Source organism: Branchiostoma lanceolatum, chromosome 6, assembly GCF_035083965.1.
Source record: "Branchiostoma lanceolatum isolate klBraLanc5 chromosome 6, klBraLanc5.hap2, whole genome shotgun sequence".
NCBI lineage: Eukaryota > Metazoa > Chordata > Leptocardii > Amphioxiformes > Branchiostomatidae > Branchiostoma > Branchiostoma lanceolatum.
The window spans coordinates 6,134,681-6,158,301 of NC_089727.1; the positions used below are offsets into that span (position 1 = coordinate 6,134,681).

The window sequence follows — 23,621 nt, forward strand, 5'->3', positions numbered from 1 at the left end:
ACTGTATACAGACATTAAGGTCTCGTTTTTGTATTACTCCGAGTAAAAAAAAGAGTTCGGTCAAAAACAATACATAGCCCAATAAAACCGTGACTTTATATAGATCATAGATTCCCTTCCATCGATCCCATCTGATGTAAAAGATATTTGAGATGAAAGCTTGTTTATTACTGACATTTCAAGTAGCAAAGTTTCGATCACCGAACGATTGTCGGACGTGTACGCTTTTCTGTCCTGAGTGATGCGGTCAGGCGCTGGTGGTATGAGAGGGCCTGTTGCGGATAGTAGATACATGTAAGTGCAGTTATAAATGCAATAAATATATTTTCTCCACAGTGATTGTTATTGGTTTTATTGGCTGTAAAAGGCTGTAAAGAAAAAAAAAAGTTTCCTGGTCTCTGAAAACAATCACGGTTCTTTTGGGCAATGCAACAGACGTCAATAATGGGTTGTACTGTGTATCAATGGCACCGCCCAGCGGAATAAATGATCATTCCTCTTAACATGTAGGCGGAGCGCCCTGTCAATTGGAAGATACGTAGCGGTCATGACTGGAAAATAACAGACGCCTTGACACATTGTGATATTACATAACCTATTGATTTTTCTTGTTCCATCATTCAGGCTCACTGCATAAACCATACAATAAATCAGAGGAAACATTGCATAATTGCAAACTCAATGAATGCACAGGAACTTATTCCAACTCCTGCACAGAAATTACCAACTCATTCTAACTCCTGCACAGGAACTCTAACTTATTCCAACTCCTGCACAGGAACTCTAACTTATTCCAACTCCTGCACAGGAACTCTAACTTATTCCAACTCCTGCACAGGAACTCTAACTTATTCCAACTCCTGCACAGGAACTCTAACTTATTCTAACTCATGCACAGGAACTCTAACTCATTCTAACCCCTGCACAGAAACTCTAACTCATTCTAACTCATGCACAGAAACTCTAACTCATTCTAACTCCTGCACAGAAACTACTAACTCATTCTAACTCCTGCACAGGAACTCTAACTTATTCCAACTCCTGCACAGGAACTCTAACTTATTCTAACTCATGCACAGGAACTCTAACTCATTCTAACCCCTGCACAGAAACTCTAACTCATTCTAACTCATGCACAGAAACTCTAACTCATTCTAACTCCTGCACAGAAACTACTAACTCATTCTAACTCCTGCACAGGAACTCTAACTTATTCCAACTCCTGCACAGGAACTCTAACTTATTCTAACTCATGCACATGAACTCAACTTATTCCAACTCCTGCACAGGAACTCTAACTTATTCTAACTCATGCACAGGAACTCTAACTCATTCTAACCCCTGCACAGAAACTCTAACTCATTCTAACCCCTGCACAGAAACTCTAACTCATTCTAACTCCTGCACAGAAACTACTAACTCATTCTAACTCCTGCACAGGAACTCTAACTTATTCTAACTCCTGCACAGGAACTCTAACTTATTCTAACTCCTGCACAGAAACTACTAACTCATTCTAACTCCTGCACAGAAACTACTAACTCATTCTAACTCCTGCACAGAAACTACTAACTCATTCTAACTCCTGCACAGAAACTACTAACTCATTCTAACTCCTGCACAGAAACTACTAACTCATTCTAACTCCTGCACAGAAACTACTAACTCATTCTAACTCCTGCACAGAAACTACTAACTCATTCTAACTCCTGCAAAGAAACTACTAACTCATTCTAACTCCTGCACAGAAACTCTAACTCATTCTAACTCCTGCACAGAAACTCTAACTCATTCTAACTGCTGCACAGAAACTCTAACTCATTCTAACTCCTGCACAGAAACTCTAACTCATTCTAACTGCTGCACAGAAACTCTCACTCATTCTAATTCCGGCTGCACAGAAACTCTAACTCATTCTAATTCCGGCTGCACAGAAACTCTCACTCATTCTAATTCCGGCTGCACAGAAACTCTAACTCATTCTAATTCTGGCTGTACAGAAACTCTAACTCATTCTAACTGCTGCACAGAAACTCTAACTCATTCTAACTCCTGCACAAAAACTCTAACTCATTATAACTCCTGCACAAAAACTCTAACTCATTATAACTGCTGCAAAGAAACTCTAACTCATTCTATCCCCTGCACAGAAACCCTAACTCATTCTAACTGATGCACAGAAACCCTCACTCATCCTAACTCCTGCGCAGAAACTCATTCTAACTTCTGCACACCTTAGATAGTTATCACTGGACGGAAAGTAGCAGTAAAACAGCAGTGATGAGTGAGAACAGCAGAGCCGGGGTAGACTTGGGAGACTCTGCGCCAGACGCCGGGTCCTCTGGCACTGGCCAGCTGATGGTGTGACGAGCGTTCATGGCCAGGATGATATCTTCCAGGTACCACATCTGTAGAGGGAGGGGGGCAGTGACGTTAGCAAACATCAGCAGGGACTGTAAGTGTTACCCTAGAGGTGTTTGATGATTGAATTGCTAACGGTCGGTTTTAAGTAACGTCAAAGTTTTAAACGAAATTCCTGGCACATATGCATATGCCCTTTCAGACACCATTTCTACCTTAGTTAAACGTCACAGTTATGAGAGCTGGCAAACAAAATGAACAAATACCCCCACTAATTCCTTTCCAAAGGAATCGCCCTAAACCGTGATAATATGTGAAAGATAAACAGATGCCGTTCAAAAGAAACTGGTCATCAGATCGAAATACACGATGTACGCATATATGTACCCCCGCAAAGTCATTAGCATTCGTTGATAATTTCTAATAGTTATTTAGAATCTATAAGAAAAACTCTGAACTTGCAAAATGTGTTGGTACATTGAGGGGAAAGTTATATAGCTTTGGTAGCCAGATCTTGGGACCTACATTTTCCACCCCGTCTGTTGTCTTGATGGCAGAAGCCGCCACTTTGTTGCCGTCAACAGTGACGTCATCAGGCACGCCCTCTGACCCCATGACTCTGACGGTGGCGAAATGCAGCTCGGGACTTGGGGAGTAGGTGTCATGGTCGACACTGATGCTCAAAACGCCCTGGGGAGAAGCAAGTGGTGGACTTTTAAAAGAAATATTTGTAATCCATTTCATCGGCTCTAATGAATAAGCATTCTTGATTACAAAGTACAAGCAAAGAAATGCATTATATTTTACAACATCAATTTGTGCTCATGACCCCACTTCAAAGATACATTACGTTTGATTTCGTGCTCCAACTCAGCTACGATACTATTTACAACATACCTGGTCAACTGTGAATGTCAGCATTCTGTACTGGTCATTTTCGTATGTGTCTAGTGGACAGAGGGAAGAAATAGGGTATAAAAAACCTTTGATAGATAACAAACATTACAATGAAGACTAGTTGCACCGAAAGCCTTCCTTCCGCCAGAAAGATAGACAGACAAAACAAAGATAAACATTTACTAGAATTGCACTAGAATTGTTATATTACACCGTGGTTTACAAAAGTATAATGGCACTAGGTTCGTTAAATTCGTCACCTTAGATCATACCTGCTTTTCTGTTTTGAAATTTTAGCTTTACAACCAATTTCTTTTAGGAATAAAAGCTCGGACTATTATAAAGAACGAATTTAAAGCAAAAGTCACCTATGCTGTCCCCATCGTCCCAGAACAGACTGCCCTCCGCCCTCCCCTCGGCGTCTAAGGCGACCAGCAGGCCGAGGGAGTTCCGCCGGCTGCGCGAGAGAACGTTGGACAATGGTGATCGAGAGTACCGGGTTATTACACAACACTATGACTTTGGACAAGCAGCGGGAATAGCAATAAGCGAATCGACAATGCGTATAGTCTACGAATAATAACTTTTTCAGAGTTATTTCTCATTTAAGTATGATATAAAATAAAACTAAAAAAACAAGAGTTCCGCCGGCTTCGAGAGAGAACGTTGGACAAGATTATCCAACATCATTAGAGAGTTATACAATCAGTGGACCGTACGAATCCATCATCAGTAATAATTTGTGAATGATGCATATCGAATCCACACACATACTTAACTTTTGCCGTTTTGTGTTGTGTTCACACGTTGTTTCTTAAATCAATCGATCAAACAGAAAACAGAACACTATGATAACATTAAACCTGAAGCTGTCTATGATTTATCAGTGACATTAAATTGTTCAAAGAGTAGAAAAACTAAATGCATTCACCTGAACACAGTAGTGTTGGCGGGTTCTTGGGTGGGTATGACGTAACCGCCGCGCAGGTGCAGTGGGATACAGTCCATGTCACAATCCCAGACTACCATGCGGCCCGTCTCCGCCACTTCTTTGCCCTAAGATAATAGAATGTAATAGAATACACATAGTAAACATCTCTTAATTGTGTACCAAAAAAGAAATACAACGATATTAAAGCTATCATAACTTATTTATCTGATAGAAAATCAAACTGAACTAAATTCATTATCGTATTAAGTCATGAAAGTATGTGGAATGGTGTATGATATTGCTAACCGTGTAGTAGTCATACCACCTCGCCTTGGGCACGTACGCAGTCACGTCGAGGACACCCTATGTGGAAAAAATAACACGACAGCTACATGTAGTCGTGGTGAATAACAAAGTAATGGACGAGTTCACATTTCCGAGGACTACAAAAAGTGGTTGCGTCACGGCTCTGTGGTAATAACGTCATTTTTGCCAACATTCGGGTTCGATATGCATAATTTTCGAATGTGTTTATACGAAAATGCAATTTCCGCTCAAATGATATGACACAAGCAGCTTTTTGTAGTCCACTGAAATATAAACTCGTCTTTTCTTCAAGACGAAATCATGCAACAGTAGATGTCAACTCACCCTGGACCCTTATGGTGACGTGGGTGTAACTTATCATGAACAATAGCAACTAACAATAAAGAAATTATTACTCACATCTCATATGAAAATAAAGTGAACGAACATCAACTTTTTTAAGTAAACAAAAACACGTGCTACCTCGTCCAGTACCGGTGAGATGAGGAGCGCAGGTCCCCACAGGAACTGTCTGTCAACCGTCCACGTCACCTTATCACTGATAAACCTGCAGAAGATTTGAAGATTTAAAGATTTAAAAATTTCTAAAGATTTGTAAAGATTTATGGATGTTTATCAATCTATATAAATCTTTATGAATCAAGATTTACAAACACTTACAAACCTATAAACATCATAAAGATTTATAAAGATTTATAAAGATTTATAAAGATTTATAAAGATTTATAAAGATTAATAAAGATTTATAAAGATTTATAAAGATTTATAAAGATTTATAAAGATTTATAAAGATTTATAAAGATTTATAAAGATCTATAAAGATTTAGAGATTTAAAGATACTGATTTGGCCCTTTTGATACTGTCATGCCACCGGTAAATCTTCTCGGATGTTAGCTTACTCGTGCATGAGCGGCCGCACGACGGTGGAGCCCGAGGTGTGAGCCTGGTGGAACAGCGTGTAGAGGTAGGGCAGCAGGCGGTAACGGGTCAACAGCACCGCCCGGGAAGCCTCGGCGATCGTCCCATTCCAAGCGGCGGGGTCTTGGCGCTATCAGAAATAAGTTTCTGCACTTAGGAAAAATAGTCCTCAGGAGCAGAACATGCATAAGATTCATTGTTGGGGACACTTTATAATCCAACCTAATTAGGAATCGAATTGAGACAGTAAGGCCAAACGTGCTTATGGGTCGACGTTTCAAGTAATCAAGTAGTAGTCAAGTAGGCCTGTCAAGTAGCGTTTCCTAATAAGAAAACTCCCATTGACCAGCCCAAAGCTCCTCACACACAGTCCCGAGTTGACTCCGAAATCGGGCCTAGCTGTAGAACCTCTGCTGTAGAACGTCAAATGTTCTTATCTTTTCCGTCATTCCCCAAAGGGAAGAAGCGAATGTTACAAGTTCAAGAAAGCTGGCAGAAGTGCCATATATACAATGACCTCACATCTGACAGCATATCAAATATCATCACAATCCATCCATATCGTTTAAGTTATTAGTGGCAAAAGTTATTATTGGACAAACAGTCACACACTCACAAACACATACACACATACACATACACACACACACACATACATACACACACATAAATACACACACACACACACACACACACATACATACATACACACACATACACACACACACACACACACACACACATATACAAAAAAAGCTATACCTCCCATGAAGCTCCCTTCTTCCACGGAGGTAATATTAAAGAACTTTTATAAAAGTTAATCGAGGTTTGGACTGACCCGAAAGCCCTTCCCGTTGTGGTTCCTGCTGAAGGGATAGAAGGCTCCCAGCTGCATCCACCGCCGGCACATGTCAGGGGAGGCGTCGTCGAAAAACCCACAGATGTCCGCGCCAACCTGGGGAGTAGACAAGAAATTAGGAGGAACGAGGGAAAACCTTAAAAAAAAAACAAATGAAGGAAGGAAAAAGAAAGATATGAAGAGGGAAAGGGGATAAGAATTAAGCGAATAAAGGAAGGAAAAAGAAAGATATGAGGAGGGAACGGGGGGAATAAGAATTGAGCGAATAAAGGAAGGAAAAAGAAAGATTTGAGGAGGAAACGAGGCAAATAAAAACAGACCGAATGAAGGATGGAAAAGGAAAGGAATAGAAGTGGGAAGTAAGGAAGCATAAAAGACCATGAAAGACGTGCAGCTGAATATATAAATCCCTGTGACACACATTCGAGACCTCACCCCGACGTTACTACCGATTACTCCCCAACCAAGGTCAGTGCTGGGTTGATGGGTTGATAGTAGCCTGTAATCCATCCCATTCTAGCTCCAGTTTGCTCGTCTGATCACGTCCAACTAGAATATTACCTTCCCGTCTTTGATTTTTCACAATTTGTAGCCGGCTGGCACAGACGACTAGTAGGCAACCAACTCCCGACCACAGATGGCTCTGCTTAGGAATTACTCCCAACCATGGCCTGGAGAGGGTCTGGAGGCCATAGTCGGCTATGTGTGACAAGAGCTTAACTCCCAACCATGGTCTGGAGAGGGTCGGAAGGCCACAGTCGGCTGTGTGTGACAGGAACAGTTCTTTTCTTTGTTCAGGCCTGTCTCACATCAACAGTCTGGTTCAAATTAACGTTCATTGGCCGAAACGGTATGAGAGTGACTGAGTAACTAAAACAGACACCTCAAGGTCCTCAAGGTAAACTTGAACATATCATACGTATCATACTTACATAAGGGAGTCCGAACAGGTTGAATTCGAACATGCCTGGAAAAAAAGGAAACAGCCGGTTTCATCAGGATGTTATAGACAACATCGAGGAATAAGTGAAGGAGGCACATCTATATATATATATATACATGCCATTTAATCACCATATGACAATATTGTTAAGTGTTTTTTGTCGACCCAGACATTTTTTTACGTATGTCATTATTGAACACATGCGGAGCGGGTGAGCGAACATGTGTGTCTCCTCTTAACTGGCTCTCACCTCGGAACCCTGGTCTTACGCGGCTCATACTTACGGTACACAGAACACACAAACACACAAGAACACAAACTTCTAGACACACCGGAAAGAAGACTCTCGTAGGCAAAGGTAAAGCACGGTTACACATAGCCGAATGTTCAAAACATACGACTGGTGCAGCCGAACGCTAGGCAACCATGCCGACTTCCAGCCAATCACAGCCGAACTTGCTCCAACCTACTCCCAACCACAGTTGGAGGAAGGTCCGGAGGCAGTGTTCGGCTATGTGTATAAATGGGGCTTGGTAGACGAGAAACGGGTCTGTACCACTGCGAGAACCACAAATGGGACGTCCCAGTGTGACGTCACCTTATGACGGTGAATCGAGGATTTTGGTAGTGGATGCCGATACTTGATTTTGAAAATGGCGTCCAACGTAATCGGCGACATCACCGACGAATTTCTCGTCTGCCACGTCTGTTTGGAAAACTTAAAGCAGCCTAAGATGCTTCCGTGTCTTCACACCTTCTGCCAGCCGTGTTTGGAGAAGTTCCTGGCCACAGAGCCGGTAGGAAAACTCTCCTGTCCGACGTGCCGACAGGACGTGCCCCTCCCAAAAAATGGAATTGAGGGGTTGAAATCGAACTTTCTCGTGGGCAAACTGTGCGGCATTCTGCAACAACAGCCGAAAAGGAACACTTCCGAGGCGCGGGAGGATGGAGTCCCCTGTACGGTCTGTGAGGTCGGGAACTCGGCTCAGTTTTACTGTGTGGAGTGTATCGAATACCTGTGTCAAACTTGTTACCACGCCCACGGTAGGTTCGAGGCGACCAAGTCCCACAAAGCTGTAACAATTCAAGACCTGCAATCTGACCGAGTCACGACGGACGAAGACCAGGTATCATCCCAGCGCTCACCTCAAATCACGCAGATGAGACCGAACCTAATGATCGGGAATAGCGGCGCTAGGCTAAAACTCGTCAAAACCTTTGGGGAAGAGGGCTGCGGAGATGGACAGTTGAACGCTCCGACGTGGCTTGCTGTCACCGCGGAGGGAGACATTGTAGTGACTGACCGTTTCAACTCACGCCTGCAATTTCTGGACAAAGATGGCTCTTTCGTGAAGAAGGTCGATCTGGGGTTCTGGCCATGGTGTGCGGCGGCACTGACAAACGGCGAGCTGTTGGTGACAGGAGACGGACACAGGATTCACGTACTGGACAAACAGGGAAGGGAGTCACGTATAATCCAGGTGACAGGGGCTGCAGAGACAGGTAGAACTACACAAGGCATCACTGTTGACGGTTTGGGACGTGTCATCGTCACTATTGGGCACCAAATTTTCATCCTCAGTCCCAACGGTGACGTCATGCTGAAGATCGGGGTTGAAGGTCAAGGTCAGCAGCAGCTGGGTTCTTTCCTCAATGTAACCGTCAATAGCAGCAACCAAATCATCGTCAGTGACTGGGACAACCACAAGCTGAAGGTATTTGACCCCGCCGGTCGCCATCTCTTCACGTGCGGATCCCTGGGCTCGGGACCTGGTCAGCTGAACCGTCCCGAGTGTGCCATCACGGACAGCGAGGACAAGATCCTAGTGGCCGACAGTTGGAACGATCGCGTTTCCCTGTTCAGTTGGGATGGTGCGTTTATCAGGCACGTGTTGACAAGGGGGGAGCACAGGCTGAACTATCCAGCGGGCCTCGCGCTGACTCACGACGGACATTTGGTCGTTTCTGAAGCTCGTTATAATTGTGTCAGGTTTTTTCATGTAAAATTCATTTTCTAACAACTGTCTAATTTCTTCTATTGCGTGTACGATGGACGTGGCAGTATTGTACTAGTCAATGCATTCACAGTGCTCTTAGCGTTGCTCTAGAGCATGTAACACAGTATATAAGGCCATTATTATTTCATGTCTGCCATTGCAATACAATCCCATTGTCTACCCCCGAGTCGAGACCAAAGTTTTTCTGTGTAACTATTGTAGCAATGCACATTATATAACGTTACCTGTACTGTAGGCTGTGCATATTACATATTCAACAAAGACCAATTATGTGATCCAGTAATAAATGTGAAAAGGGTTGCTGCTAGTGTAGGCCCTTTCATATCTCCGTATCATTTATTTATATTTAAGTATGTTTGCAATTTCAAACTTTTTCATTTTGACTAGACATCCGCTGTGGAATGATAGAATGTCCTCATTAGCCGTATAGGAGGTCAAAACCTACATCAAAGTTCTTCATTATTTTAAAAGCTATCTGCAACGAAAAAAAAGCAGTACCAAGTGCATGTCCATGACAAAAGATTTTAAAACCCTGCGTTCTGCTGCAGTACCAAGGTCACATGCCAGGGGGCCCAAAATTGACAGATACATCCTATCCCTTTCAGACCACTGCATGTCAGAGGTAGATTTTTTGGTAAGCCCCCTTCACACTTGTGCTTAGATTCAAGTCCGCATGAGTTGCGCATTAACATTTGAGGGGTAGGTACAATTTGCGGCCGAAAAAAGTCATTTCTGTGGTTCCATAACCAGGCTGCACAAATTAAAGGTGCGTTAAAGCAGAAAACAAGTTCTTCCCTACAAACCTTACTTGAAGCAAGAAAATACGCAACTCACGCGCACTTGTATATACGGACAAGTGTGAAGAGGCCCTTACCTATGATGGAGGTGTGAAGATGGGGCCATTTGCTGGTGTTGTCTCCCAACCAGTGTCCGGCGTACACCCCGCTGCCCGGGTAGGTGGATCGGGAGATAATCACACTGCGCTTTCCCGTGGCCTGCCGCATGGCTCTAGAACACAGCAGACAAGCAACATCTTAACAAATAATATTCTACCGTGTTTAGAAAATGCTTAAATTGTGGAGTTTACCTTCACAGAAGGGAAACATATTGTTTTTGGCCCGTTTTCCTTCTTCTCGAAACAAATAAGGTCCGTGACCTGGTTAGTGTCTGGTTAGGGTCCGACAATCTGTGGTGTCCGATTACATAATGTAGCAAGTGGCAGGACAGGGACTCGTCACCATATAATATGAACGCGTTGAGTTAGAATAAACGGCGGAGCTTCCATGTAAGACATCACGAAATCGCCGGCGAATGCACCCAGATACACGGTGACATGCCGACCTGTGTGCCGATTACCGGCGCTTCGAACGTCCCTTGCTCGCACGTAAATGTTGCCCGACGTGTGTGGGTCGACATCACGAAATCGCGGGCGAATGTACCCAGACACACGCCGACCTGCGTGCCGATTATAGACGAGCGATGGAAAAGGCAGCGCTCTTTTGAGGCCCGTGGCACCAGTGGTATGCAGTGGTACAGGTGGTTTTCATATTGAGACGAGCGAAGGAAAAGGCAGCATTTTTGCGAGGCCCGTGGCACCAGTGGTATAAGTGGTACAAGTGGTTTTAATACTGAGACGAGTGAAAGAATAGGCAGCGCTCTTCTGAGCCCCGTGGTATAAGTGGTACACGGTGGTATAGGTGGTTTTCATACTTAGACGAGTGAAGGAATAGGCAGCGCTACTCTAAGGCTTGTGGTATAAGTGGTACATGGTGGTATAGGTGGTTTTCATACTTAGACGAGTGAAGGAATAGGCAGCGCTACTCTAAGGCTTGTGGTATAAGTGGTACACGGTGGTATAGGTGGTTTTCATCATATACCACCGTGTACCACTTATGGCTTGTGGTACAAGTGGTACACGGTGGTATAGGTGGTTTTCATACTTAGACGAGTGAAGGAATAGGCAGCGCTATTCTAAGGCTTGTGGTATAAGTGGTACACGGTGGTATAGGTGTTTTTCATACTTAGACGAGTGAAGGAATAGGCAGCGCTGCTCTAAGGCTTGTGGTATAAGTGGTACACGGTGGTATAGGTGTTTTTCATACTTAGACGAGTGAAGGAATAGGCAGCGCTGCTCTAAGGCTTGTGGTATAAGTGGTACACGGTGGTATAGGTGGTTTTCATACTTAGACGAGTGAAAGAATAGGCAGCGCTACTCTAAGGCTTGTGGTATAAGTGGTACACAGTGGTATAGGTGGTTTTCATCATATACCACCGTGTGCCACTTATGGCTTGTGGTATAAGTGGTACACGGTGGTATAGGTGGTTTTCATCATATACCACCGTGTAGCACTTATACCACAAGCCTTAGAGTAGCGCTGCCTATTGCTTCACTCGTCTAAGTATGAAACACCTATACCACCGTGTACCACTTATACCACAAGCCATAAGTGGTACACGGTGGTATATGATGAAAACCACCTATACCACCGTATACCACTTATACCGCAAGCCTTAGAGTAGCGATGCTTATTCCGTCACTCGTCTAAGTATGAAACACCTATACCACCGTGTACCACTTATACCACAAGCCTTAGAGTAGCGCTGCCTATTCCTTCACTCGTCTAAGTATGAAAACCACCTATACCACCATGTACCACTTATACCACAAGCCTTAGAGTAGCGCTGCCTATTCCTTCACTCGTCTAAGTATGAAAACCACCTATACCACCGTGTACCACTTATACCACAAGCCTTAGAGTAGCGCTGCCTATTCCTTCACTCGTCTAAGTATGAAACCACCTATACCACCGTGTACCACTTATACCACAAGACATAAGTGGTACACGGTGGTATATGATGAAAACCACCTATACCACCATGTACCACTTATACCACAAGCCTTAGAGTAGCGCTGCCTATTCCTTCACTCGTCTAAGTATGAAAACCACCTATACCACCGTGTACCACTTATACCACAAGCCATAAGTGGTACACGGTGGTATATGATGAAAACCACCTAAACCACCGTGTACCACTTATACCACAAGCCTTAGAGTAGCGCTGCCTATTCCTTCACTCGTCTAAGTATGAAATCCACCTATACCACCGTGTACCACTTATACCACAAGCCTTAGAGTAGCGCTGCCTATTCCTTCACTCGTCTAAGTATGAAACCACCTATACCACCGTGTACCACTTATACCACAAGACATAAGTGGTACACGGTGGTATATGATGAAAACCACCTATACCACCATGTACCACTTATACCACAAGCCTTAGAGTAGCGCTGCCTATTCCTTCACTCGTCTAAGTATGAAAACCACCTATACCACCGTGTACCACTTATACCACGGGGCTCAGAAGAGTGCTGCCTATTCTTTCACTCGTCTCAGTATTAAAACCACTTGTACCACTGTATACCACTGGTGCCACGGGCCTCGCAAAAATGCTGCCTTTTCCTTCGCTCGTCTCAATATAAAAACCACCTGTACCACTGCATACCACTGGTGCCACGGGCCTCAAAAGAGCGCTGCCTTTTCCATCGCTCGTCTATAATCGGCACGCAGGTCGGCGTGTGTCTGGGTACATTCGCCCGCGATTTCGTGATGTCGACCCACACACGTCGGGAAACATTTACGTGCGAGCAAGGGACGTTCGAAGCGCCGGTAATCGGCACGCAGGTCGGCGTGTGTCTGGGTACATTCGCCCGCGATTTCGTGATGTCGACCCACACACGTCGGGCAACATTTACGTGCGAGCGAGGGACGTTCGAAGCGCCGGTAATCGGCACGCAGGTCGGCGTGTGTCTGGGTACATTCGCCCGCGATTTCGTGATGTCGACCCACACACGTCGGGCAACATTTACGTGCGAGCGAGGGACGTTCGAAGCGCCGGTAGTCGGCACGCAGGTCGGCATGTCGCCGTGTATCTGGGTGCATTCGCCGGCGATTTCGTGATGTCTTACATGGAAGCTCCGCCGAATAAACAGGGTGGTAATATGGTATCATGTGAAGGTAAACATTATGCATTTTCTTGCAAATGTTGCATTTCTGTTTATATTCATTGCTTAGTATGATTAACATATATCATCAATCAATTTGCATATGTCGCCCGGAATAAGTCCAATCTCTGTCTCCAAGAGTCCCTGTCTACCAAGATGTTTTGTAAGTCCATGACATGGGAGTCGTATTAGTATGTATAGTTATATATAAGTAGCCACATAAATATATTACCTCTGTGACGGTACGGAATGGCTCCAGCCGTACAGACTGTGCGTGTTGTAGTGTACAGTTCCTTACCTCTGTGACGGTACGGAATGGCTCCATCCGTACAGACTGTGCGTGTTGTAGTGTACAGTTCCTTACCTCTGTGACGGTACGGAATGGCTCCAGCCGTACAGACGGTGCGTGTTGTAGTGTACAGTTCCTTACCTCTGTGACGGTACGGAATGGCTCCATCCGTACAGACTGTGCGTGTTGTAGTGTACAGTTCCTTACCTCTGTGACGGTACGGAATGGCTCCAGCCGTACAGACTGTGCGTGTTGTAGTGTACAGTCCCGCCTTGTATGGAGTTCATACAAATCGTCTTGTCGGCCAGAACAGCTCCGTAGAACCCTGGCAAACACAAACAGGCTTCGTTAGCGATCTGTGTTTCAAAAACTAACATGAAAGGATTGTCACGACGTTGTAAACATTAGACAGTTCCTTCTTGCGATTTGTGCACCTGCTTGTCACTCTATATTTGTGTGTGTGTGTGTGTGTGTGTGTGTGTGTGTATGTGTGTGTGTGTGTATGTGTGCATGTGTATGAGTGTTTGTTTGTGTGTGTGTGTGTGTGTGTGTGTGCGTGTGTGTGTGTGTGTGTGTGTGTGTGTGAAAATTGGTTGTTTTTACAACCTAATGGTGCATTTTCTCCACCACACACACCATAGCCATTGCCTTATTGTTATCTATTCACATGCTTTCCTTACTCCTTCACCGACTTTCCAACTTCTGTGCACAACCTTTATTCGCCTCTTGCTGCATATCTGCTTGTCGAATAAGAAAACAACCAGGAAATGTATCTGGCTAGAAAGAGTGAATGAAAGAAGAGGTGAAACAAGAGGAAGACTTAGCGTAATACATATAATGCCCTTACTAGGTTTGTACGGCGCCTGGTCCCACTGGTTGTCACTACAGCCGTTGACTGAGCCCAGGATGAAGTTAGCTGGTTCGTTCATGTCCTTGGGACAATATTAATGGAAAACAGTCGTATTCAACCTCAAATTAACAAGTGATGCAGAAAATTGAGATGTGAAACTGAATCTGACCTGAATTTAACTGTCCCGCTACATTTTACTAGTTTTAGGTTTTTAATGTTTTCAACTACATTATAGAATACAACATATAGAAATACTGGAGGATGAAATGGGTACTTGAATTGTGTCAAACACATTCTAACAAGGAATGTCAGGACTAGGGGTCTATATCTAGAATATAATATATATACATATATGTATGTAATATAGAAACTCACGATCCAGAGCCCGTCAAACTGCAGCTTCTCTGTGTAGAATGTTTGAATCTCGTCCACCCACCACTGTTTGGTGCTGTTCAGCAGGAAGTCGGGGAAGGCGGTGTGTGCTGCATAGTTCTGGACGATTTAACATATACCATAGAATCAAACAAACGTGCTATGATTATAGTATTACGCAATGGAGATATAAATAAAACAAATTTAAACAAACGAGCAAAATTGCCTTGTGTCTTTACACAGACAACGGAATACATAACGTTATAACTGCAAAATAGCACTATGACTAGTGGATCCTCAACTCTTATTGTGCCTGACGAAAACAATTGTTACAATGCAAAAGAAGCTATCACTGAAAAAGAATCACTGTACTGCATTCACTTGGCGTAATGGGTGCCACCATTTCTATCTAGTTTCTAACCAAAATACCATTTTTATAGCTGTCTTCTGTATATACTATACCTACCGCAATCATGGTGTCCCAGTCTGCGTCTGGATCCATGGTGATGTTGGGTAGATACGGCCACACCTAAAACAGGACGAACGGTATCCAAAAGTCATGTAGTGCTACTTGTTGACCTTTACAACCTAACAAAGACTTTCATTTGCCAAGAACGTAACTGGCAGCCTTGCTAACTAACTATGTTTTAACTATCTCAATGAGTGGAAAGAAAAGTTGTTAGTATAAACTTCCATTCCATAACGTTATCATTACAGTAAGAAAAAGCTTATAAGAGATCTGATTACGTAAACATGCCAATTAATGCAGATCTATCAATCAAGACAGAGACGGGGGCCGGTACACACTTCCAGACACCTTTGACCCGGTGCCGACGTCACACTTACGGAAACTGACGTGCGCTGAGCATCCGGGTCCTCAGTTTTCCAGAGGACGACCAAAAAACTGATCGACAATTCGGTGGGTCGCAATCTTTTGCGTTGATTCATATAGCGAGTGTAAAAAGCTAGAGAAGGCTGAAGTTTGCACCTTGCCGAACATGATCTGGTCGGGGTTGTCGCCATCTTTGATCCAGACGTCTTGGTCCGTCCCTCTCGTGTACGGGAGGTAGTCGGTCTCGTTCGCACTGATGAAGGGATCCTGGCGCAGCACAGGGATAAACGGGGTAGCACAGAACATAAGAATTTGTGGCTGGATTAAATGACAATGAAAGTGATATCAATTCTCTATCATGTCCAGAAGGGTTAACGGCAACATGTTGAATACATGTAACTAAAAGAGACAATGAAATGCATGTACTATTGAAGTAGTGGTAAGCTTTTGTACTATTGTACTACACCGATCTAAATTTACAGTTTATTTCCCTTTCTTAATTCAAACATGTGAAAACGAGATCTGTAGTTGAGGACAACTGAAGGTAGAATAACATTTCGTCTTCTGCTGTTATCAAAACCAGACGTAGGTACAGATGTATATCCACTACTGAGGTGACGTGTTCGGAAACTCATACACCTCAGGCCAAATCCATTAATATTTTTGATCAATCTTAAGTTAACGTTATCTTGTCCAGAAATACCTTCCTTGTCAGTTTATACTTAGGTTCAAATTGGAAAAAGGGTCCAACCGGGCTATTTTGGGGCCCGACCGGGACCCCGAATCATTTTAATCCGGACATGAAATCAACGTGGGACCTGGTAACAAATAGACGCCGTGAACTAATCATGCGAACACCGGGAAGTTCACCCCTCTCCTACCCGGCAGTCCACCGGGACAAATTTTGGGCTTCGGGTCCCGGCCGGTACTACATCCCCTACGGTCACCAGCGAAATGGGGACCGAAGCATTACCAGAATGGTGATGTAGTAGGCGCCGTCCTGTCGGATGGACTGCACCCAATCGTTCATGCCCTGGAAGTTCTGCTGGTCGATGGTGAAGTCGATCTGCCGATCCATGTAGTCGATGTCTCCGTACTGGATATCCTAGGGAAACAATCATTCAACAAAGTCGTCAGTAATAGTTCCCGTCATAAAAGAAACGTTTTAACTTGTATGTCCGTGAATAGTTCCAACAGGTTGGTAAATCACTGGTTAACAAATTCTTTACACAAAACCAAAGAGGAACGTCGGCTAGGTTTAAACTCTTTAGTTGCGTATGAAGAACTTCATATAAGTCATATAATTATGTTATGGTTTATGAATATGTTGATCTGATTGACGAATGTAGCCAGTTTGCTCAGTTTGATATCAGGTATGTTTACATAGATATTCTGTACTATTTCATTATCAATGTGGATAAGAAGCGGTAAAATATTCGATAGTATAGCTATTTTGTCACACAGTATATATTGGAATACTTCAACAAAACAAGCGAATGTGATTGTCAGTACCTGGGGGATGTCGTACTGCCGATTCTCGTCGTAGATCTGCTTCATCCTGTCCAGCGTGTTGTAACCATAGCGACACAGCTGGAACCCCAGGGCCCAGTATGGCGGCATGAACGGACGGCCGATGAGCTGTGCACATGGTGGAGGGAGAAGGCAATGTGAGTGACGCACATACCTGTCTGCTTGTCTGTCTATTTGACTGGCTGGCTGGCTCTGTGTCTGCCTGTCTGTCCGTTTGTCTGTCTTCTTACCTGTCTGCCTGCCTGTCTGACTTCTTGCCTGACTCTCTGTCTGTCTGTCTGTCTGTCTGTTTGTCTGTCTGTCTATCTGTCTGTCTGTCTGTCTGCCTGCCTGTCTGTATGCATGTTGAAACAATGCCTGGATGCATAACTGAGTGATTTCCAGGATTTGAAGGTCTAACGTTTCGCTAGCTGATCGTCTGCTACGCATTGTGTATCTGCTTACGTTTGCATATCTTGAGTAAGAATGTAACAATACAGTGACGTCACCTGAGTGTACTGTTGAGTGACGTCCTCCGGGCTGGGCCCCAGGAACATGTAGAAGTCCAGCACGCCGCCGACGGTTCGGTACGTCAGGGCGGGCTCAGGCTGAAGGGTCACGTCTGGGAAAAACAATTAAATTATTACAATCCATCTAGACGTTCTTCAGTTATGCTGACTTTAAACATACGAACGCACAAACATACACACACGCAAACACACACTCAAACACACTCAAAACAATATCTCCATGAAAAAATATTTTTTCATAGAGATAACAAAAATGTTTTGTCCTAATGTCTGCTTCGAGATCACACCGAACCCACCCATTGCGTTGCTGTTGAGTAGGAGGACGCTGTGAGCGTTCCCGTCGTCCTCCACGCACATGTGGTAGGGATGCACGCCGTACAGGTTGGGTGCAGTACCGTCACCACCGGGCTGGGGGAGTAACAGACGGAATGTCACGAAGATGAAGGTCAGACATCCAGATAAGATACTTAATAGAAAAGTTACTCTAGCAACTGGATAAGTTTTAGAAACAGTCAAACGTTTAGACAGCATCCGAGATCTTTCACCAGTTATTGAGTGACTGATCGAGAACCAGTGACTGACGAAACGTAGCGGGTGCTGTCGGAAACGTCCGACGGTTTATAAAGCTTATCCATTTCCTTGATTAACTTATACACTGTGCCAGACAGGAGTGTAAGTTCGGTGCACAATGCGTCTCCTACCATCGGCTTCTAACGTCTCCGGTAAGTGAAAGTGATCTCGAGCCAGTTCAGCTCATTGAAAAGCTAGTCTTCCTCTGATCGTGACAGAGAAGACAGGCGATGAGTGCAGTATATACCGAGATTCGTTGTACCGGGAAATTTTCCACAAACGCAATGAACAGTTTTCTCACCGGGCCGGGTGGCTGATCACGTGAGAACATGCCCCACGTCCTGTAGTCCATCTTGTGCCGGTAGGTGGCGTGCTCGCTCTCCCCGAAGCCGTACACGTACCGGGACGGCAGCAGGGTAGAGATCTGCAGGAACTGGTCCGAGAACGTGAGCCCGCCAACAGACGAATCCCACCTAAAACGAGTTCAAAAACGTCGATGTTCAAAGAAATACTTTGACAAGGACAGTATTGTCATTTTGGTGACGCCACAGGAGCGGAGCCTCTTTATGGTTACAAAAGTTACTCAAGCAACTGGATAAGTTTTTAAAAAGTTGTAAGTACCTGGATGGCTAACCTTCATCGACGACTATCAGGTCTGGAACTATGTTTGAGGTTTTGAAAGAGTATAACTCAATTGTTGGACGATACACGTGTAGATTGTCATGATTTTTGAGCACAAAATAAAAAGATAAGGACATAAAATTGCTGTCTAGAGACGTCTGTAAGACTCACAGTACGGTTCCTGTCGCCCTCCTGGTGACCCTGATGCCGAAAGGCTTCCCGGCCTCAGAGACAAGGTCCACGGTATAGGCCGGGTTTGTAGCGGGCGTGCTGGGCTTGTGCACTGGGACAGGCACCTCGTACCGCGAGGTAGCCGCGTCGTAGAACTGCAAAGAAATCAGCATTAAGTTTATATTTCCCTTTACTGTCATTGCTTTTCTGTGTTTGATATATTTTGTACGTCATTTATATGCTATATGTTGTGTTCTATATTTTATGTGGAGCATCGACAAGCGGCCTTGATGTTTTGTGTGACATTTACCAATGGCAATGAATATAACGATTACTCTGTGATATTTGTTTGGGATGACAAATAAAGTTGTATTTTACAGGCAGGATACAAAAAAGATGCTACAGCTGTGTACCGCACGGTCACATTCGTCGTTGGTCGTCGTAAAGTTTCGATGTCTATGACAGACCCAACCCGTCAGACAAGGACATAAGACAGCCTTTTTCGTAACAAGACAGAAGTACGACTACCACAAGAATGCCTTCAGCTTGCGATTGTACAACGGTCGTTCGACACATGTGAATTATTTCATCAGTTTTGTAATGAATACTTGTTAGGTTTAAAGGAGAAGGACTTAGCCTTAGTATAAGCCTTTTCAAGCTTCATCTCTCCTCACTCACTTTTCTTCTAACCTATGCATTGAATTACTTATGAAAATGTGACCAGGCCCTAACACAGGACTTTGACCCTCTCACCTTAAATCGGAGCATGTTGTTGGACAGCATCTCGACATCGAGCGTCACCTCCTGTACATCCGGGGAACTGGCGTACCTCGGGGGTAGGTCAGCGTTCCTGGTCAGCCGCACCCTGAATTAAGGAATCATATGTACGTTGTGATGATTTTATTTCAGCTAGTTTATTACTAAAAAAAACAGTTACTCCGGCAACTGGATAAAATGTTGAAACAGTCATACTCTTCAAACAGCATCGATCCGCTGTCTTTTGTCAGTGACTAAAGGGAAGAACTGGAGAACCAAGTTTTATACCAAAACTCTGAATTGATATCTCTGTAATTTCATTATGATACAGATTATGATTTATATCATTTTGCTGTGACCTCTAACCCCTCGTACTTTAACTATGAGGTACCCTTATCTACGTTTTCTATTAATCAATTTGACATTGTATGTTTTATTGTATTGTTCAGTTGCTATACTTATATCATTTCATTCTTAGCTAATTGATATTTAGCCCGACTCCAGGAAGAATAGTGAAGTATCATTAGATCTACAATGTAAATAAACCAAACCAAACCTGAACCCGTTTTGCGTGTCCTCCCTACTCCCAGCGACCATGGTGTAGCCGTAATTGTCGCCATAGATGCACTTCGGCTCCCTCGGGCTGTGTGATTCCGCCCATACGCACCCCCTGGCGGTGCAGTCGGCTGCGGAAAGCGGGCTGTTGAACGCCTCGGGGTAACAGTCGAACCGCTTGGTGACGTCATCACGGGGCTGCGCCGTCCCCAGGGGGGTGAGGGCGATTGTCAGAAGGGCCAAAATGGGCAAAGCCATGACTCTGTGCCGCTGTCAGAGTGTTCTGAAAATGAAGGAGAACAAGTTTAGGAGAAATATTCACAAACTATACGAAAAAGTTTGATGGTGAAAGTTTGTGTCAACGTATTGAAAAATTCCCATTGAAGCTGTGAACCCTCAAAATAGGCTAACTTAAGGAAAATTATCGTCGAGATACCACTGCCACACTGTCGACCAACTACGGCCGAACATTGTTGATCGCTGGACGGGCGCCGCATTTCAAAATAGCCAGAGAATCGAGCGTATCTCTCGCCTGTAATCTACGATACCCTGTTACGTTGGACGGGGCTTAGTGAACTGCTACCATCGACCGATCCCTAAACATCTGTGAAAATCGCTCGATCGAGAAAACACCCGTCGTATACATGTAACTGTCTTTTAGAAATTAGAACTCGCAGACATAGGCACAGACGGGCTAGCTATGTTATTGCTATGTCATACCGGCTTTACGTACTACAGGATTTGTGTCTGTGACATATCATTAAACTTCGTATCGAGATTTGTCACTTTTGATACATTTTGACTTCCTCATGCAGCACGTATAATGTATGTAGAACATGTGCGCACAGAGAAATGTACCTCGTTCAGAATGCTACCGGTTACACCCTCCTTTATGCTGGGGTCACATTTCCCAGGACCCGGCCGGGCTGTTTGCGGAAACGAAAAATCAAAGTGTATGTCCATAAATTTGCACAAGCTATGCTCTTAAATGATTTTGGGTACGTTTTGTGTTTTTATTGTCTTTTATATCATACTTTTGGTTCCCAAAGAAAAATGATTTTGGGTACGTTTTGTGTTTTTATTGTCTTTTATATCATACTTTTGGTTCCCAAAGACTGCCTGGCCGGGCCCCGGATTGGAAATGTGACCCTAGCATTACCCGGGAGGTTGCGACCTCTGAGTTACCAAACATTTGACTGACTGCTCAACAAATTCCAAGGATTCTTTTAAGTTTGTGAATAGGTTGTTGGCTTTTGAATAACATTTGTACCTCATGCATTCTATTCCAATAACAAAGTCAAGTGCCACGCGAATTGGCGTCTGGTGGCAAGGAGGCTAAAAGGTCAGCCTGAATGACCTTGGGTAGGATGATTACGTTTAAGACGTGTTACACAACTGATTGGACTTTGTGCTGTACCGTCAGAGCGAGGAAAGTTCGCGTCATGTTATGCAAACATCAGATGATTCTAGACAAATACGACTGTTTGTAGAAGCATAACAACATGATGAGAAACTAACAGGTATGAAGAAGTCAATGGGAATTTTATAATGCTTCGCACGTTTGCTAAATACCTGTAGTACCGCCGGTCCTGCGGATAGGAGAGGCTCAAAGTGGCAGATGAATTTATTGCCCATTTATTACCCTGGAGCAATGACTGAACAGACTGAATACGTACCATACGGTACGAGGCACGCGGCGTGGTGCGCCATGTTGGGCCTTCAGTGTGTCAACACAGTACCCCTTAACTGCAAAATAATGTGAAGAAAGTCCCCGGCGAAGAAAATATGCGGAACATTAATCTTTGAATGCAGGACAACGCTCCTGAAACACCTCCATAATGTACACAGTAGGCAGAAACCGCATTTGTCTTAGAATGCAGAAGCCGTGCCAGAGGACGCGCCTTTATGTGGGCCCAAATGCGTTGGGTCTGGGCTGTCTGGGAGGTTAAAATCATCCAGTTCTTTATCCTGTCGCTAAGTGGATGAAGGAAACAACTTGTGACTCGTTTTTGGCCGTCCAAAGACGTCCACTTCCAAGTCATAACATACGCCAGAAAGAAGCAAGTGACAACATATTGCGTACAGCCTTAATCAATACGAGTCCAATATCTGCGACTAACTTCCAATACAAGCCACTTGCATACATTACAAAGGTCTAAAGGACAGAAATAGCCTACCACCTGACAATAACGATAGATAATTCTGTAGTAAGGTAACGTTACCTGTTCGACGTTTCCTCCCTTCTTATCTATCAGTTCGACCTTTGGAAAGTGGTAAATACTCCTGACGTGTTTTATGGCACCAATTTGTTTCCGCGTGGTAACTGTACAAACACAAGCGACGCTTTAGGGACAACATAAATGTACAGTCCTAAATCATCACGTCATTTAGATGATCACGAGCGTAGGTGTACAATGAAGAGTTGACTTACATGAAATTCGAGACCATGTTTAAAACGGCATTTACGTAAAATAGATTAGACAAGACCTTAAAACAAGACTTTTTTTTGTTAAAGTCCAGTTGTTCATATGATAGAGGTTTTGCCCATGTCATGGATAAGTCATTTTATAAGTGTCCGCCTGTTCTATTGTTCCAAGGATATAGTGGGCACGAAAGACTGCTATCATCCACCAGGCTTTTCTCGCGGGCCCGGGCCTAGGCAATTGGGAACAAATTGGTTGATGATAAGGTTAATAATCTGCCAGGGTCAGCGCCCAGACAAGCCCGTACAGAGAACAGAGAAAGTCACGAGCTCAGAATAACAGTCTTCCTGTAATCATTAACCAGGGCCGTGTTATCGCCATTAGGGGGTTGTTCTGTGTTCGAATCTTACATTTGTAGCATACGGTAATATTGTGGGGCTGTAGCCCATATTTCTGTAAGGCGGCCATAGTAAAGATATAGAATGCCATGTCAGAAGAATGTTGTTGTTTTCCTCTGCTTCCAAAAATGAAATCCAACAAATCCAGATTCAGACAATCATTGCGTAACACACAGTAACCTCGGACATAAACAATGACATTGTTCTCTAGGAATTTTTCTTAAGCAAGCATCTGCCAAATACTACTGATTGACGTTAATTACGTAATATAGATATGGGGCCATTACATCTATACCATCATCAGAGATATGTTTGTTGACCATAGGCATTGCATTACGGCAATGGAACACGCCCTTCTTCAATGGTTGTCACAAAACAAGTAATACTTTTTGGAGGCCTTTGAGAGCTAAAGGTCACGCACGCGTTCACCCCCGTGTCAACGAATATCGGTCTAACAGACGGGACAGACGACACGCTGACTGGGTGA

General features: G+C 44.0%; 2 protein-coding genes across 3 annotated transcripts; one reads left to right on the top strand and one right to left on the bottom strand.

Moving 5' to 3' along the window:
• Positions 1–586: 586 nt before the first annotated feature.
• Positions 587–22,661, bottom strand: LOC136436246 (maltase-glucoamylase-like). Of its 2 annotated transcripts, XR_010756024.1 has the most exons (26): positions 22,536–22,661; positions 20,315–20,596; positions 19,756–19,867; positions 19,003–19,157; positions 18,512–18,683; positions 17,937–18,048; positions 17,620–17,732; positions 17,114–17,239; positions 16,575–16,706; positions 15,758–15,868; positions 15,236–15,298; positions 14,773–14,889; positions 14,395–14,479; positions 13,755–13,872; positions 10,130–10,263; positions 7,227–7,261; positions 6,274–6,390; positions 5,417–5,565; positions 4,979–5,063; positions 4,496–4,552; positions 4,190–4,314; positions 3,627–3,715; positions 3,259–3,308; positions 2,887–3,051; positions 1,294–2,408; positions 587–1,239 (listed from the first exon to the last, which is right to left on the bottom strand). XR_010756024.1 is itself a non-coding variant. In XM_066430052.1 (25 exons), the coding sequence occupies exons 2-25, from the start codon at positions 20,569–20,571 to the stop codon at positions 2,247–2,249; spliced, it is 2,841 nt and encodes a 946-aa protein (XP_066286149.1). In that variant the 5' UTR covers positions 20,572–20,596; positions 22,536–22,661; the 3' UTR covers positions 587–2,246. The 2 variants fall into 2 exon arrangements, 1 of the variants encoding a protein (XP_066286149.1); XM_066430052.1 differs by having other exon boundaries at positions 587–2,408.
• Positions 7,784–9,527, top strand: LOC136436257 (tripartite motif-containing protein 3-like). The gene has a single exon (XM_066430082.1). It carries the CDS (start codon positions 7,891–7,893, stop codon positions 9,253–9,255), a length of 1,365 nt encoding a protein of 454 aa, XP_066286179.1. The 5' UTR covers positions 7,784–7,890; the 3' UTR covers positions 9,256–9,527.
• Positions 22,662–23,621: the final 960 nt, after the last annotated feature.